The sequence below is a fragment of the Dromaius novaehollandiae genome, chromosome 7 (assembly GCF_036370855.1).
Source record: "Dromaius novaehollandiae isolate bDroNov1 chromosome 7, bDroNov1.hap1, whole genome shotgun sequence".
NCBI classification, from domain to species: domain Eukaryota; kingdom Metazoa; phylum Chordata; class Aves; order Casuariiformes; family Dromaiidae; genus Dromaius; species Dromaius novaehollandiae.
The window spans coordinates 35,474,632-35,491,643 of record NC_088104.1 but is presented as its reverse complement, the minus strand read 5'-3'; the positions used below and the strand labels follow the sequence as shown (position 1 = coordinate 35,491,643).

The 17,012-nt window shown below is 36.8% G+C and overlaps 1 protein-coding gene across 9 annotated transcripts in view; it reads left to right on the top strand.

Annotated features, from left to right (window-relative positions):
- The first annotated feature begins 330 nt into the window (after positions 1 to 330).
- The window catches only part of RFTN2 (raftlin family member 2), a 34,971-nt gene continuing 18,289 nt past the window's right edge, over positions 331 to 17,012 (top strand). For 2 of the 9 annotated variants that reach the window (XM_064515154.1, XM_026103380.2), the window contains exons 1-6: positions 336 to 600; positions 1,105 to 1,251; positions 5,667 to 5,850; positions 8,030 to 8,141; positions 10,249 to 10,561; positions 14,012 to 14,212. In XM_064515154.1, the coding sequence (XP_064371224.1) occupies positions 1,113 to 1,251; positions 5,667 to 5,850; positions 8,030 to 8,141; positions 10,249 to 10,561; positions 14,012 to 14,212 (949 nt within the window). In that variant the 5' untranslated portion in view covers positions 336 to 600; positions 1,105 to 1,112. Of the gene's footprint in view, positions 601 to 710; positions 855 to 1,047; positions 1,252 to 3,578; positions 3,774 to 5,666; positions 5,851 to 8,029; positions 8,142 to 10,248; positions 10,562 to 14,011; positions 14,213 to 17,012 lie in introns of those variants that run through there. The other 7 variants (XM_064515156.1, XM_026103300.2, XM_026103213.2 and 4 more) reach the window with 7 other exon arrangements.

Sequence of the window (17,012 nt, the reverse complement as noted above, 5' to 3'; positions counted from 1 at the left end):
TCAGTCTGAATTTTCAGGACTTACAGAAAAATATTAGGAAACAGCGTTGAATGCCTGTGGCTGTCCTACCTGAAGTCAGCCTGACGGGAGGAGAGGACTTCTGCTGTTAACACCCATGGGGCAGAAAATCTTGTAACTGTGTTCATGTTAACTTGAAAGAAAAGTTTTTCCGACTTAAAATGAGGACTCATTTAGTATAACTTTCCAGGGTTTATCAAAAACAATTTTAAGTTGGTTTTATTAATGTAGATTTTTATTGTAATTGTATATAATTTTCTTGACAAGATACCTCTTTACTACAATATTTTTACATTATTACAAAATACTACACTTTTTTCTTTTTTTTTTGTCTTCTGGAAAAAAGTTCCTGTGGAAAGGAAATAGGACTAAACTTTGAAATCTAAAATAGAGACTAAACTGCTTTTCATTTACTTTTCTACCCTTTGAGATGCCAGAAGCAATTTCCTCTCGAAGCAGACTTCCTTTCTGGAAATGATTTTCGTCTCCAACCATGTTGAGGCTCTTTTCTCATTCTCTCATTCTGACTAACTTGCTTTTTCTCCTCTGACTTGCTACTGCATTTGAGTAGATCTTCTGGAGGTAAGTAGTTACAGACAAGTTTCTCTCTTAACTTTCAATTTCAGTTCTTTTTTGGGTTTTTTTTTTTTTTCTCTCCCCCCCCCCCCCCTTCTCCTCCTTAGGCAGTGAGTCTGGAAGAACAAACAAAGCACTATTGGTGTCCTCTGCAAGAGAGCACTGATAGGGGGCTGGCTGTAAATTGACGTGGCATGGAAAATCTCTGCTAGTTTGTAGCAGCTCTGACATTGCTGGGAAATCAAGACGACTTTTGCCGAGTTTGTAGCTTGAAGTCATTATGGGCTTACTGTTTATATGTAGAAATGAATAGAAAGTACTTTCAATTTTTAACTTGGGAACCAAAATTTTTCTGTATTTGGATTTATGGCTAATAGAAAACAAAATCAAAGGGAATTATTTCATTACTTTTTTTTTTCTTTTTTTCTCCCCCCCCCCCCCCCCCCCCCGGAGAGCAACAGATCTTGCTCCCCCCACACACACTTTTTCCTTGAACTTAATCATTTGCAGATCTTACCATGGGGTGCGGACTGAGAAAGCTGGAAGACCCAGATGATAGCAGCCCTGGAAAAATTTTTTCTACATTGAAGAGACCACAAGTTGAAACAAAGACAGATTCTGCTTATGAATATGTATTGCTGGATTTTACTTTAGAAGGTATTTTTTTCTGTTTTATCTTTAATATTTTGAGAAAAGAAGGGATAGTATTTCACTTAGTTCTGTCTTGTTTGACGTACAGAAAGCTTAGATACTTTTATCAAAGCTAGCCAAAACATAAGACTTTTATTTTGAAATACAAATCATGACAAAGGTCTTCAGTTAGATAAAATTACAATGGAAACTACTGAAGTATTTTTAACAACAGATCTCTCCAAATCACACCACTGTCCTTGTTAAGGAAGCTGGCTAACAACTGCTTGAGAGTTTTTCCTGTGAGTCAGATGCTGCCATCCTTACTCACTTTGAATAATGGTTGTCTGAATTCAGTGCGACTGTTCACAAAATTTACTGTGCCTAAGCAAGAGTAGCTGAATGCAATGAGTAACTATTTTTTTGAATGTGTTCAACTTCTGAAAACAGGCTGTCATTGTCCTTGTTACTTTATGCAGAAATAAGTCTGTTTCATAGCTGTATACCAGGAATAGCTTTCCGTCCCTGCCATGGTCCTTTGGTAGATATTTTAATACAAATCTTACAGTTTCATCTTACAGTATTTTCCAAACGCTGTACTTGTAGTCGCTGAATAGTCTTTTGAAATTGCGACCGAAATGAAATAAAATTTGTATGCGTAGCTGGAGGCAGACGGTGCTCTGTGGGATACTTCCTTCCAAAGGGAGTCCCGTCTCTAACAGAGCAACTCCCTGTTCCAGAAAGTTGAAAACATAAACAAGCCCAGATGGCTGCCCTCCGAGCACAGACAGCCCCGTTTTGCAGTCACTTTGTAGTAACTCACGTTTTATAACAAACAAATCTACTGGAAATTCTTAAGAGCAAGGATTTCAAGTAAATGCAATAGCTGGAAGAAGGATTTGATAAAGGGAAAAAGTGTTAGTGTATGTGTTGTAGCTTATTCAGGAACTTTTTCAAAAACAAAACTTGACCTCAACTTAGTTTTCTTTTTGAATTACCGGACTGTAGTAATATTTTTACTTCACATATATCAGTCTGTTTATTGAAAAACTGCAAGATTATTAATAGAAAGAAAACATTCTAGTAAGTTATGGTACTTGACATCCAACAGTATTTGTAGCTCTGTTTATTTGTACATATGAAGATGAGTTGCTCATTGATCTGTTTGGAGAAACAAACCTTTCTTTGTGTTGAGCAGTAGTAGTAGTAATATACTGGAAGTAAAGCTGGGCTGCCTAATGCATACATTAATTACCTACTAATGTACTGATAATAAAAAGGATAATAAAGCTTAATTTTCCTGAAACTGAAGTGCATTTAATGTTCTTAAATAGTCTGTGTTCCAGATAGTTTTGCTTTATTTTAAAGTAACATGTTTCTAGGAAGTATCATGGAAAGGATTTGTTATAAAGAAGATTGTCACTTTCAAGCAAAATGAACATCAAACAAGTGCAAATCAAGATGTGTCTTTGTATTATTTAATAACATATCATATTACTGCAGTTAAAGTGAGTTTTTTTGTTTAGTCTCATTCATATTCTCTCATATTCAGAGCTGCTTAGCTTCAGTGACATACTTGTCATAGAATTCTGAATGCTAAATAACATTGACAGAGTGTTCAGCTTTAGATAGTAGCCTAACTTTTTTAGGTTTCTAACTGTAGGCAATTAGGTTTGTAAACATAGGTACCTTTTTGTAAAATAGTTTTAGCTGTATGTACATATTTAACTTTACAAATTTTTTTTTCCCTTTAAAGTCTCTACTTTCTGAGCTCAGATTGAGAATACAGACAAAATACATTTGTGTGCGCTGTCTTTCTGGAGGCATTTCTGAATTTTGTTTGCTTATGAAATGCGAGGTTTGGCTAAAGTACTGTAGGGAATATAGTGGCCTGTTTTTTCCCATTGCCGTCTCTTAACCCATCCAACGCAATCCCACGTATTTGTTGCCACTCCAGTATCCTTGGACTAAATGAAGCTTTTTATCAGTTTGGAACAAAGTTAGTTTTCTCTCTGCTGTGAAATTGTGTTAGGTCTTCAGGTCAGTCTTTGGTGGTTTCTAGAGCAAGATCTTTCCCAACACCTGGGACTCGTGTTTGTCAGAGTGACTTTTCACTCCTAAATTCAGGATTTGGTTCCGAGTAAAATATAGAAAGCCCTAACTTAGTATCCTCTATATACCTACATTAAGATAGAAGTACAGCAAGCCTAAATGCATTATATTTTAATTTAATATGCCTTGTTCTCTCTTCATGAGATTTATGCTATGTGAAGCCAAAAAAAGGGGCTGTTGTGGACACTTTCAGGAGTCCATGGTCTTCTTCCAAGCCATGGCACAGATTAGGTCAACCATGCTGTAATCTAAACCTGCTGGCTGGAGTCCTTGAGCAACTTAACACTCCCATCCCTATGGCAAGAATCAGCCTCGAGTCCACGGAGGTTGTTCTGCACCAGGAGAATCCCCAGGAAGAAAAGTACAGCCAGTCTTTTACTTTGCAAGAGTTGCATGGTACAAAGGGAATGGAACAGAGGAATCTCCAAAGTGTAAGTGTAAGTGCTCCTCAAGTACTCTAGGTTTTACAGTCTGAATCATGAGTCTATCTCAGTTATACAAACAGCTGCTATTTTTGAAGTTCAGTTTAAACACAAAGGAGGAATAGCGAAAATTTTCCTACTCAAGCAGAATGCTTCTGCCTTTTCCAAACTCTCCTGTTGTGGAAAAGAAGGAATATCGATGCAAGTGTTTTTCATTTCAGCCCACTAAAATGACAAGCTCTTGTTTAGCTGAATAAGCATATGAATATGCATAAAATACCAGTTTTGTTGTCATCTTCAATATCATGCATCTAAAGTTAGCTATACAACTAGCAAGTTAGTTGCAGTTCTGTTATTTGTAGACCTATTTTGGTTACCTGTTGCAAGAGAATCCATCAGGACGGAAATTTTGTTTATTAATATAGTTGCAGTCAGTGAAGTGATGATCATGTTGCATGCGCACCTGCTTTTCTGGCCTCTATGTGTCATAGAGTAGTTATGTCTTCAATATATATTTAATGTCTTTTGGATTTACTATGAGAGGACTTACGGGATAGAGGCATTATTATCCAGGGCAAATGCCATCAATCATTCTGAAAGGGAGGTCTATAGAAGTATGCAGAAGTATTCCTTTTGCAGTACACCTCCAAAAGTGACTGGTGAGGTAGCGCAAGAAAGTGCAACAGCTCAGTCCTGTGTCTGAGAATGGCAGAGTTTACATAAATTGGAAGCGTTTGCTACTTACCAGCAATAAACCTTTTTATAGAGAGGAAATAGTCTAGAGAGATCGAAGCTGTACACGACCAGTAATGTCTTTCCTTATCTTAATGCACTGAAAGTCTTCCAAAGTGTGGGAACTGTCAAAATCCAAAAAAGTACTGCATCACTTACAGCAAGGGTCACAGACAGAGACCATCGTATTCCAAGCCAAGCTTTCTTGTCACAAGAGTCCACATCCGTGCTGGATGAAAAATTCAATGTTGGCAGATAAATGCTGGCAAGACTAATCTTCAGTTACTGTCTGTATACAAGTGTTGGTCAGCTGCTTTGCAGAGGTTCTGAGAGGATCTAAAATTCCAGTTGGAGTTGAGGGGAACAGGAAATACTGAGTCAGATTTACTGTGGTGGAGTATAAACTATTACCAGTACAGAATCCTGTTTTCTCTGTGCAGAAGCTGTTGATTGTACCATTTAAAAAATTATGTAAAAAGCTTTTTTTTTTTTTTTAAGGGTTTTTTTTTTTTTAGGGGGGGTAGATTTTCTTTTTTAGTTTTTGCCAACTCAGATGTAGTACCTAGCTGGTATCTATTGATCAGAAATCTGTGCTGATACTCAGAGGAATCGTGCTTAGAAGTTAGTAACGCCACATAGCTTATTGCAAAATTTACTTTTAACATAATTCTAATTCCTTTTTAAACTATGGTTTTCAACATATGATCCACAGATCACTTTTAAGGGTTCCAAAACAAGTATTTAAGAAAAACCATCCAGTTGTTTCTAGGCTTAACTTTGTTCTAAAGGATCTCGACTAGGAAAAGGGTAGAAAATACTGCTTCAATGTGTCTAAGGCTTTGGCTGGACAAAAATGTTGCTCTGTTTAACACAAAACAGTCTTCAATGTAGATGTTAATACAGTTCTTATATTAGCTTGACAAAGCTAGATCCAACAGGAGAGTATTGCCAAATGAATTATAAGTTAGTACGATCTCTCTGTTTGTAAAAATACGTACTTCAACTAGTTGAATACTTAGCTGTGAATCTACTCTTTCGTGTACGAAGAGGGAGTGTAGCTTTTCACTAAATGCTTGGGATAAATTTTGTGTGCTTATGTAAGAGGAACTCACGGAAAGGTGTATGTATCTCTGTAATGCCTAATGTGCATCTGTTCTGTGCTTTCAATGCTTTTAGCTTCCTCAAATCCAGAAGTTATCAAGATCAGTTCTGTACTGGATATAGCTTCAAAGGTGGAAGAATATTACAACATAGGATATGTCGTAGGAGCTGTTCATCCTATTATACTGCCAATTGGACGTAGAAGGCATTTCCCTGCAAGTCATATGTATCGAGTGGTACTTTCACGATTAAAATCAAGGTAACAGAGAAATAATTTGGAATACATTGGTTCATTACTTACTGAAGCCATTTCTAAGTTTGTTGCTCACATGCATGATATTATTAACTTGAAATAAGCACCTCAAAAAATCAATTAAATAGCTGTTCCTTGTCTAGAATGGTGAGCAACTTGGTAGCATTTTTTAGTTTATTAACCCTGAACATTTAATAGGGTAACACTTAGTTTGCCTTAGTAAGTGGCCAAAACAAATCCAACGTCATTTATCATACTTGCAGTAGAATTTTAAAACACATTTGTGGGAAGATAATTATTACAATTTACCTTTTTTTAGTACATTTTTATAATAAGGTATCTTATGTCTTAGAACGTACAGCAAACAAAAAACTAGAAGAGTAATAAGCTTCTTTTAATTCCCTCGCATCTCTTCTTTTGTTTTTCTTTTTCAAAACTTTTGTCTTTAGCTTTTCCCGTAAGAGTATCACTCCCTGAAAATCACCGCAAAGCATGAAGTACTTTCAGCTTGGCTGAGATAAAGTTTCTTCTTCATTCTTATCAAGAAACAAATAATCATTCTGTGATTTTTGTGGGGAATATGCATATAAAAAATTATTTTCAACACTGAGGGAATATAAAAAATTACTTTTGTCACTGAGGGAAAGTCAGGAGCTTTTATATTCCTGCTCCGAAATCTTGTTTATTGCTGTTGTGGTCACAGCATTAAAATCACCATGTGATCATTCAGAAAATTTACAAAGAAATATTACTATTAGTTCCCTTCAATGCAAAGAAAAGAATCTTTTGTTCTTGATTTGAATAGCTAGAAAAGTGGATTTCTTACTTTATTCAGATCTCTGATGCTTCCCCTTCCTTCCTCAGTCCTAGTGCAGTACACAAAGGCTCTCTCAGTTTCTTGTGGAAGGCTAGAAGGACATGAATCTGACGGTGCCCCATGCAGCTCTGCTAATACTTCTATAAAACACAGTTCACTTGAGAGAGTTTCTTAATCAGATGCCTTGCTTAAATAAACATTGTCCGTGGCATTTGATGTCATTTGTTAATGAGGGCTCATACAACTTACTTTCACAAAATTTATCTGCAGACCAGGTGGATGTTGTTCATGTGGACAAATGCTCTAAAGAGCAAGGCAGAATGTTGTTCTTGAGCTGACATTGCAACGCACAGCTTCCACAACTCAGTTTATTCCTGTAGCTGTGGTATCCTTACGAAGTTGTGGTTTGAACCTTTATGCCCCTGAGTAAGAGAAGGACAAGAACCTGCAGCCTCCAAATGAAACGGCTGCGTACAAGTTCCCAGTTTCCAGTGCAGATGCCATAAGTATCTATGATGGTTTTCCTGTAGACAAATGTACCTCAGAGTTCTCCAGCTGCTTTTGGAAAGTAACCTTTAACATCTTTCATTGATGTTTCATTCTAAGGCAAAAGCTTGTGAGAAAAAACACTGAAGAAAATGCCATTCTATTGTAGATGTACACCAAACGTTGTTGTCCAGGTAACAGCGTTACTGGTTTCAGACAAAAAGATTCATAATATTCTTGAACGTTAACTGGGAGTTAAAACATTTAGGATTTTGAAACCTATGAGTGATTCAAACATTACCTCACCAAAAGTGATTATTATTGCATTGTATTTCTAGTATTTGCCTACACTGTTATTTCATAAAATAGCTGTGACTCTGCTCAAATTTCAAAACTAAACAACAGCCTGTTAACACTTGTGAAAGCACCATTTCTTTTCTTAGTGCTTTTTTTCCTACAAAACTCATTCTCTGTTTTGTACTTGCTACATTTATAGCTCACATCTGTATTTTTTCCATTATTAGAGGTAGATTTTTTTTTAATTATTCATTTGCTATGAAAGCAGGGGGTTTTTTTTGTTTTTTTTTTTCCAGTTAAGTTCAGTTTCCAGCAAATGGTCATGAGCAGCCTTCAAGTGAAATTTATGTTAAATATTTATATTCTCACCCTGACACTGTAATACACAGTACCACTGCTTCGTGTAAGAAACTAGACAAAACACCAAAAAATGCTCACTGAGTTTTAAGCAGAAGTATGAAAAAGTATTGCCAGATTTCATTCATAATCTTTTTTCCAAAAGAAAAGGAAAGAATTCTGCATGCAAGCATTTGCACAAGTTAGCAGCAAACTGCCGACAAAGACTGCTTTCTTTCTGTGTTCTAGCCAGAAGCACGCAGCACCCAGAGGACAAAGGCACCCCAGGCTGGTGATTGAGGAATGTCCTTTAATGTATGAAACACTGACAAATGAGGCAGTGAAAGAACTGCTAGAAAAGGTATTGGAGTTGTTTGTTTTGTTTTGTTTTTTCTTCCAAACTTCTCTCAGGACTTTTATTTCTAACATAGATGTAATTTATATTTAATGGTTGGGGGGCTTGTGTATGGGGAGGGGGTTTCTAGTTTTGCGTTTAAACCTTATTTTTGCTTTACATAATCTACCAAGGCTTTTACTGATGTAAAAAGAAGTATTTTTCTTCTTTAGTTGCTTTTTCTAATTTAGGACTTAGTCCTGAGTTCTGTAAAGTTTTGGTGGACTGGCCATTTATGCTACTGGAAGTAGAATCAGGCCTAAACTTTGAATCAATCTTCAAAAAAATGCTTGCATAATAGCTTTTTCTGGAATTAATATTTTAAAAATTTTGAAGTTTTATATTGTTCTGTGTTAAGGTATTCATAATGGATGTAATTTCTAAGAAAGTAGGGTTTTTTCATTGTTTAAATTATAACACAAATACAAAATACACAGTAATTGTAGTACTTCACACTTCTTTTGAAAAAACTGTATAGTTAAAGAAAACTAAACTTACCCTACAATGCAAGCTGTAGTTCTGGTTCTTTTTGTGTTTCACTTTCTCTGTAAAATTGAAGACTTGCCGAAACAGGAAATTATTGTTATCACAAGAGTTAGTGATATCTTTTACATGAGTTACTAAGGAAAGGAGTAGAGGAAAAAGTGTATCAGAAATATTTAATGATCTTTGAAATTATCAAAGAGATGCTTAAAGTTTCTAAATGGCTTGTTTGGAAATTATTGTGTTTCAGGTGTTTCAAATTTAAAATCGGACTCCAATACACATTTATACCATATGTGTATTGCCAGGTTGCCTATGTAGTGGGACCAGACAAACATTAATAGGAAAATGTGGTTGAAATTAGCAGTGATTCAGTCTTCCAAGGAAATCTGGAATGTAAGAATTACGTGAAAATAATTTGAGTTTAAAATGCTCCCAATGTTTTAAAAAGACTGAGCCAGTGATCCAGTGTAAACTTACTTTTTTTGTAAGACCTCCTGAGACCTCCACAAGACTTTGACACTTGAAAGAAAAAAAATCATCATATTGCCTCTTTTTCTACATGTTGCTTGTCATGCTTACAATTTTTTTTGGTTGTCTTAGAAGAACAGCCGTTCTATGCAGTCACAATGGTGGCTGAATTTTGGCCAATTGTAAAATCATTCCTGTGCATAGCTAATGGTGATAAACAATAACACTTCAGTCTTTCATGATACTAGAAAAGCGTGGTAGTACCATCAGTTATTCAAGTGTTACCATATCTATCAACTAAGTAGTTCATATGGGTTAAGTGGGGTAGAGATACTTCCCTCTCTCCACTAACTTCTTTTTTCTGGGTTGGGGTTTCTGCGTCTCCCTGAGAAGACTTCATTGCTCAGTGGATCCGGCAGCACAAGCTGTCAGCGGGGTCACCTTTCTAGGTTACAGCACTCCTTACCCCAGCAAAAGAAACCCTCATTCCAAGAGCAGCCCACAGCTGGTGCATACTCTGCAGTTGCATTTCAGCCCTTCAGCAGGGAGGAAGAGAAACACCATTGGCTGGAAAAGAGTAAAGGCGATTTTAATCTGCTTCTAGCCTTACAGTGGCAGGGAGGAGCGGGACGTTAGACAGTAATAGTGAAGCTGAGTAGCCCAAAAGGGAACCAGGGGATGATAAATCTCAAGACAAATAACAGGTATTTCTGTAGTATTAGTGGTTAGTAATTTTAGTACAATTAGTATCACATATGTTTAGAGGAACAATACTATTTACTGCATCAGTAAACTGCTTATCAGTGGGACACAACAAGTAAAATACTTTGGTTTTGTTCTAAATGAAGGTTTTTGTATACACTTAAGTTAGTATCAGTACTTGCCACCTTTCTTGGCCTGAGCGCAGAGGCACTCTGGAAGGCGTCTATTTGCTTTAAAAAGTGGGCAGCCTACAAAGACAAACTACCTTACTATAGCAGAAAAGATTGCATCCTTTATATTTCCTTGAAAGTCAGCAATTTAATTCAAAACGTATATAGATGTTAAAAAAAACAAACAAAAAAAAAGTTATCCACTGTCTTAAAATCGCTTTCCAGTTAACTTTCTGCTGTAAATGCAGGTTAATGAAGCTGCTAAAAGAGGAAAGAAGTTTGTGGGATTTATAACGCAACATTTTCCTCAACCTAAAGCCTGTAATGGAACAAACCCAGATGGAAATGCAGAGTTGGAATCAACGCTAGGCAGAAGAAACAGGGAACACAGAAGAAAAAATTCTGATGAAAACTATAAGAACTGGAATGAGGGGACACTGAGTGGTCAGTCGTCTGAGAGTGGGATAGAGGAGGAAATGCAAGCAGAAAGCCGACTGTCACAGGATGCAGATGTCCGTTTTGGAAAAGAGGGCAGCCCTGTTAAACCACGAAAAGGAGATGGTAAGAAATGCTATTTATTTATTGCAGAAATAAGCGATTTTATCGAGTTACCTTTTTTTTGTTTAAAGAAAAGGTGTTGGTAAAAGCAATAGAACAGCATATTTTATCAAATACTGGCTTTGGAGGACACTACTTACTTAAATGCACACTTAATTCTAAAAACATTTCCAACAAGGAACCAGAAGAAATATTTACGTTCTGCACTATGTATATCTGCACTGTGGTAATATGTAAAAATGATACTTCAGTTTTCATACAGACAATTTTAAATGTACTCTTAAAATTGTTGTTTGTAAAATATATATTTTATATATATAATTTTGATTTTAAATATGGCGCAAACAGCTTTTTTGCTTGATATGTGAATGACAGATATGTGGCTGGAAAAATGTTTCATCTTGGAAGGATGTGACTGTTTTAAAACTTTTTTCCCCATATACGTTAGTTTTTACCTACTCTTAATATTCAGCCATAAACTCGTAATGTATGTCCAAGATGATGCTATGATGATTACAGTTCTCTTGCCTGTTTTAGGACTCACAGCAAAGGGATCCCCTTAGGTTCAGGGCTGCTTCATGCGTCTCCCCAACTCACATAAGGTACAGCAAACAACCGCGTTCCTCATGGAGTTCTGGCTAACAGGCCCTCAAGAAGCATCCTGAAAGACATCATTTAAACTAATGTGTAGATCGTGGAATCGGAGAGGATAGTTGTTACAAAATGAATTTGCATTAGAGAATATTAAGCATTAAAAAGGTGTTTAAGAAAAAAAAGCTGGTAGAAAACCTGGTTGTAGAAGAATATATAAACTACATTGTGTAGTCTGGGCAAGATGTCTAAAACAACATCATCTGACACTAAAGCAGCAAGGTTTACTTAATAAAAGTTCTTTTGCTAGGAAAAAGGTGAATACTTGATTTAAGTAATCTAATGCATGAGAACTAATGCAAAATAGCATTGTACCAAAAACAAGGCAGCATGATATTTCTACATAAGTGGAGGGAAAGATTAGAGGAGGGACTAGAGTTTACCTTGATCTCATAATTGACACTGAATCAACAAACTTTCTGGTCTGTACTGGGATTTTACTCCCAAGTTTGTTAGAGTTTCCCTCATGAAGATAAGCCCTTTCCTGGGAAAGAGAGCAAGCCCTTGGATTATTTTATTTAAATCCTAAATTTCCTATGTGCATTTTTTTTTCCTTTCCCCCCTGAAGTGACTTTCTTTCCTGACTGGGGGGGAGGAGGTTAAGATTACATTTTGACAGAATAGGTTCTTCCGCTGGTGTGCCATATGTGGTTTAATTGCTCTCAAAAGTAACCTTTTCACTTTCCTGTTAAGAGTTAAGCACCCTCTCTAGTCTGTAGGCTGCCAGGATAATGGCTCTAAGCACTGAGATAATCAATGTCCCTCTTATTTCTAACACTTGAATTAAAGCAGTTCTCCTACAACATGCTGAGCCTTTATAGCATGATCTGTTAAAGCTTAACTCTTTCCTTACAGCTTGAAATAGTAGGTTTGTTATATATAGCAGGATATAAATGTTGTAATTAAAAAGCAGAAAACGTTTGATTCTGAAGCTCTGCGCAGATCCTGAGCAGAGCTTTGTTCCGGCCCGTCGGTGCAGCCGGGTGGACTGGCAACCCCTGCCTTCCCCAGGTGCAGAGCTGTCAGGAAATCCTGCAGAAAGCTTTGGCAGGAATGTGTCTGTCTTCTCTGCTGCTAGTCAAGTGCTCAGGAAAGTTAATGGAGTTTATAAGACAAAAATTTACCCCCTTTGCCTCCTAAATATTATGTGCAACCATCATTTAAAAAAAATGCTGATGTGAATTTTTAAAGAAACAGTGATATGCAAGCAGGTATGTCCTGCCACTTCAGTATGCCACGTTTGTCTCCGTCTGCACTCAAAAGGTAGGAAAATTGTGCGTCTGAATGCCAGACTTCAGGTGTGATAACCTGTGAGTTTTGATTATTTAGTTATACATTAAAAAATACTGCTAGTGGAGGCAAATTTCTGATAAATACAACCAATCAAATAGTTATACTGGGAAACTCTAAACTTTTTCTGAAGAGCAAATGTATAAGTATTATCTGAGAACATCAGCAGTGTGTGCACAGGTGATACTGGCCTTTTCTACAGACTTGGCTACGCTACCGCTTGCACTGTACCCGTGGTGCGGTGCTAGGGTTGTATCCTCTCACTGCTTTGTACATGCGCTTACGGAAGCGGGCTCACTGGGGTATATGGGAAGGGAAATTAACTGTATCAGGATAAACACGCTCATGCTAATAGAACCGTCTGTGGAGGTGACACAATCAAACTGTATTAAGAAAGGAAAGGCAGCTCTTGCTGGTAGAGCTCAAAATTTTGTCCTGAATTTAATGTGACACCTGGTGTCACTTGCCGTGGTGTCATCACCCCAGGCCAGCCGGAACAAGCAGAGGTACTCCAGAGGTCAGCTCACGCTGCTTGCAGTGGCAGTTACCCTTTGGACATCTCCTCCTGTTTGTGGAGCCTAGAAGGACTAGCCTCCCAGCTGGGCTCATCTCAGCCAAGTTCCTCTATTTTGGCCGTATGCGTGCTTCTTCTTTCTAGACCTTTGTGCTGATTTAGGCTGCTCAGAAATTGAAATATTAGACATAATCTCAGGGCCTTTTTATTATGGTTGCATTGTCTTATTTCCCCACAACAGCAGCGTACATATATATGAGTGTATTTATATAATGTTCTTTTTTTAGAATCTGTATATTTAGCTAAAACTTTATCAAGTTTTTTTTAAAAATACTGTGGGATTTGTGAAATTTAATTCTTTTGATAAAAGTTTGTTTACGACTCTGTTTTTTAACAGAACTGTATTAATGCCTAGATATAAAAAGCATTGGAAGATGTACAGGTTCTGTTGTTTATTTTCCACATGAGCATGCACACGCGCATGCTCATCAGTGACTGTGTGGAAAACCCCGGTAGGCAGCTAGTTATACTGGTAGTTAGGTCATCTTCAGAAGAAGATGGGTACAAATTGTTGCTATATAAAGCATTCATAATGTCGAAAAATTTAGAAAATTGTCTTTTATTTTCCATTAGTTTTGTATATTTGTAGTCCAGAGTTCCATGAGTAGCAGAAGTGAAGTCTGTTTTCATTGAGTTTTCTCTTGCATCTGCTGTACTTCCACTACATAACCCCACCTCCCTAAAGATCCAGTGACAACCCGACAGCAACACATTCAAATTTTTCTTAAATTCCTGAGCATTTTCCCCTTCCCGCCTTCTTGAGTGGGTTAAGGACTCAAACCAACAGTAAAGTTATACCATGGAATAATTCTTGGAACTGTTACATAGGATACTAGGTTGAAGTAGGGAATAACAAAAAGACAAAATATTTTTATTTTTGAACGCTGTCTTCTGCAACTTCATTTTTCTTGACCTTTTTGGTTCTTTTTTTCTCTTAGATAAGCTGTATACAGTCTTCAATGTTTTCGATGATGATTCTACCTGCTGGACCTATCACGAGGGCATTTTGTCTATGAAAGTAACAAGAAAGGGGCCAGTTGTCAGTACACTAGAAGCAGACTGGTTAGAACTAACCACGTTTTATTATAAACAAGGATTGTCCTTAATTGATTCTTTTGTGCACTGGGAAACTTCTAAAGGTAAGTATTACTTCTGAATATCTTGAGGCTTGTATTTATTTGTATAGATCTACTTATTTTGCAGAAGAAATTATGTTATATTTTGCTTTTAAGATGGAAGAGCAAAATGTAAGCGTGCTCAGGTAGTCATCGTGGATTTGTAGAATCTGATACCTGATAAGGAAATAAAGTGTTTTCTGGATAGCTATAGCTTTGAATTGAAATTTCTACTGCTTTTTATCAAATTCAGGATTTTCGAAACAAAAAAGCAGCGTAGCATTATAATGCAGTAAACCTTTTATGCTGGTGGTCTTCTGCTTGTTTCCTTTATTTAAAAGGAAAAGATACTGGAACAAAAATATTTAGATACATGTTTCCCTGATGTTCATACTGTGCTGCTACTCACTCAAGACACAGTCTTGCACTTCATTGAATATTTCTAATGAGACAAAAAAGTAACTTCAGTTTTTGGTGTGCTTTCTTAAGTCGAAGTAAGCCTTTCCACATGCTTCCTGCTTTCTTCAGCCCTTCGTTGGGCTTAAGAATTCTTTCCAAAACCCCAAATTGCTTTAAAAAGTCTACTATTGATTCTAAAGGTTTAGATGCAGCATCCTTCTATAGGTCGTTCTGGCCAGATTTGAACATGTGCATTGAGTAGAGAAGTCTACTTCTGTTCTTGACCCCAGCTGCAGGTAGATCCTTGAAGGTCTTTTCAGGTAGCTGGGAGAAGGATCTCGCATGGTCTCTCCTGTTTCTTGGGCACTTCTGCAGGAATCTGCCTGCTTTTTTAACGCTCACTCAAATCGCTATGATGACAGAGCTTCACAGCACTGGATTTTCTTGTGGCTTTTCAAATTTCCTTGTGACATTCCTTTAGAACTGCTTATGGCAGTTTGGTTTAAATAAATCAAATACAAAGCTGCAGCGGAGAAAAACTCTTTTGTTAAAAGTTTGTTGCAGAAGTTTCACAGACCTTAACAAACAACTTATGCAAGAATCAGACTGATTAACAAGTGTATTAATTTACTTAATAAAAATGTATTAAAGTGGCTTTCATGAGTCATTTTACATCTGCTTGTTGTGTTGTTGTTATAACATGAATTATACAATGAAGCTAGAAATACTGTTGTTCTTTGTATATTTTTATGTTTACTAATAAAATGTATTTAGTTGCTCAACATAGTTGCCTCAAAGTTTACACTCAAGAGAAAGGCAAAGGACTCTTCTGGTGCTTTTGCAGCTTATCTCCCTTTGTGGTCCTAATCGCTCCAGGACAAACTCTTCCAGTAGATACATGTGCTAGAAGGAGAGATCTGGCTTTCTGATTTGGAAACAAAAGGATACTAGAGTTAGTAGTTAATCATACACACTATTTTAAAAGCAGTAAAAATCAAGTATTTGTGATGTACTTTAGATGGCATAATTGTGAAGGCTCTTTTCCGTCTTTTTATAGTATTATCTTTATGCTCTGCATTCCTTCATACTCATCAATCAACTTCTAATTAAGATGTGCTTTATTAAATATGGCTTTTCTTCCATGTTCTGACTAAAAATAGTAATTTGTATTCTGTGTACCCTCTGCAAGGCTTGGGTTCATGAAGGATTTAAAATTAAAGAAAAATGTTTTAAATATAAAAAAATATTCAGAAGTTAAATAATGTGGCTTCTTTAAAAATCAAACCTTAAAAATAGTAAGAATCATTACATTTCTGTAACTCTGTGGCAAAGTAATTTAGTAATTGTCAGAATCCATGGAGAAACTCTTAAGTGCATCAGCATCACTATATTTACATCAGATTGGGTATGTCAGCTGTTTCCTCTGAAATTGCGTATTTTGTGCGTGTAAACAGTCTAATGGTACAGTTTGTATTGGCCATCTTGTTCACTCTGAAATTTTAATTCCTATCTATTGGAGTCGGTAGGAGAAGAAAGATTCCTTTGGGGGAGGAGAAGTGAGAAATCAGACCCTTAGTTTTCAATACAGCTTTTTTAGAGCTAGAAAATAACTCTCTGGAGATATCTTACAATTCACTGAGGAGTGTTTTCAGCAGCTGTTGAAATTAATCTCTGCAGCTGTTGTCCAGCAACAGTTTTGCAATCTTGCTGTTCCCTGGAGCTGTCTGCTCTTTTCTGTATGAGGAACTATCCCATCTTTATTACCCAGGGCATGCTTTATTAGGGATTTTGTGCTGCCTTCTCCCAGCAGTTGGTGCTTCTGGTTCTGCCCCACTTGACAGGCATGTATTTCAGAGTCGTGGGCATGATATTGCGGGATTAAAATAGATATATTTGAAGGCACAGCCCCATGTGTGAATGGAATTCTGCAGCTGATCAAGTGTCCATAGCCTCAGTAAGAAATTAATTTAGCTGCTGGGTTCTTCTTAAACTAAAACGTTTGTTCACGAGATGAACATGGAGAAGTTTTACAGCCAGCTAAAATTTGCCATCCGATAGAGGGACACCTAAAATGTTTTGGGGGGAGAAAAAGTATTTAAAGATTTGCATTCATTACCATAATTATACTTCTTGTGTGCGTTCATGCATTTCCAAGCATCACCTCAGTTTTGTTTGTTTTCTTTTACATTGTGAACTGTCTTGAGCAGCAGTTGTCCTTCTGTACATTTTAGTGAAACTAGCAAATTTTAGCTATTGCTTTAATATAAATAAAGATAATTAATTCAGCTCAAGCAGCTATAGAAGTGCAGCACATTTTTCTTGGTTGGAGTGTTAATGTTAACAAGGGTAAATCATTGTCCTCAACAGAATGGACAGGTGAAGAAGTTAATTGCACATGTAATTTCAGGAATTTTCTTTCAAGAGA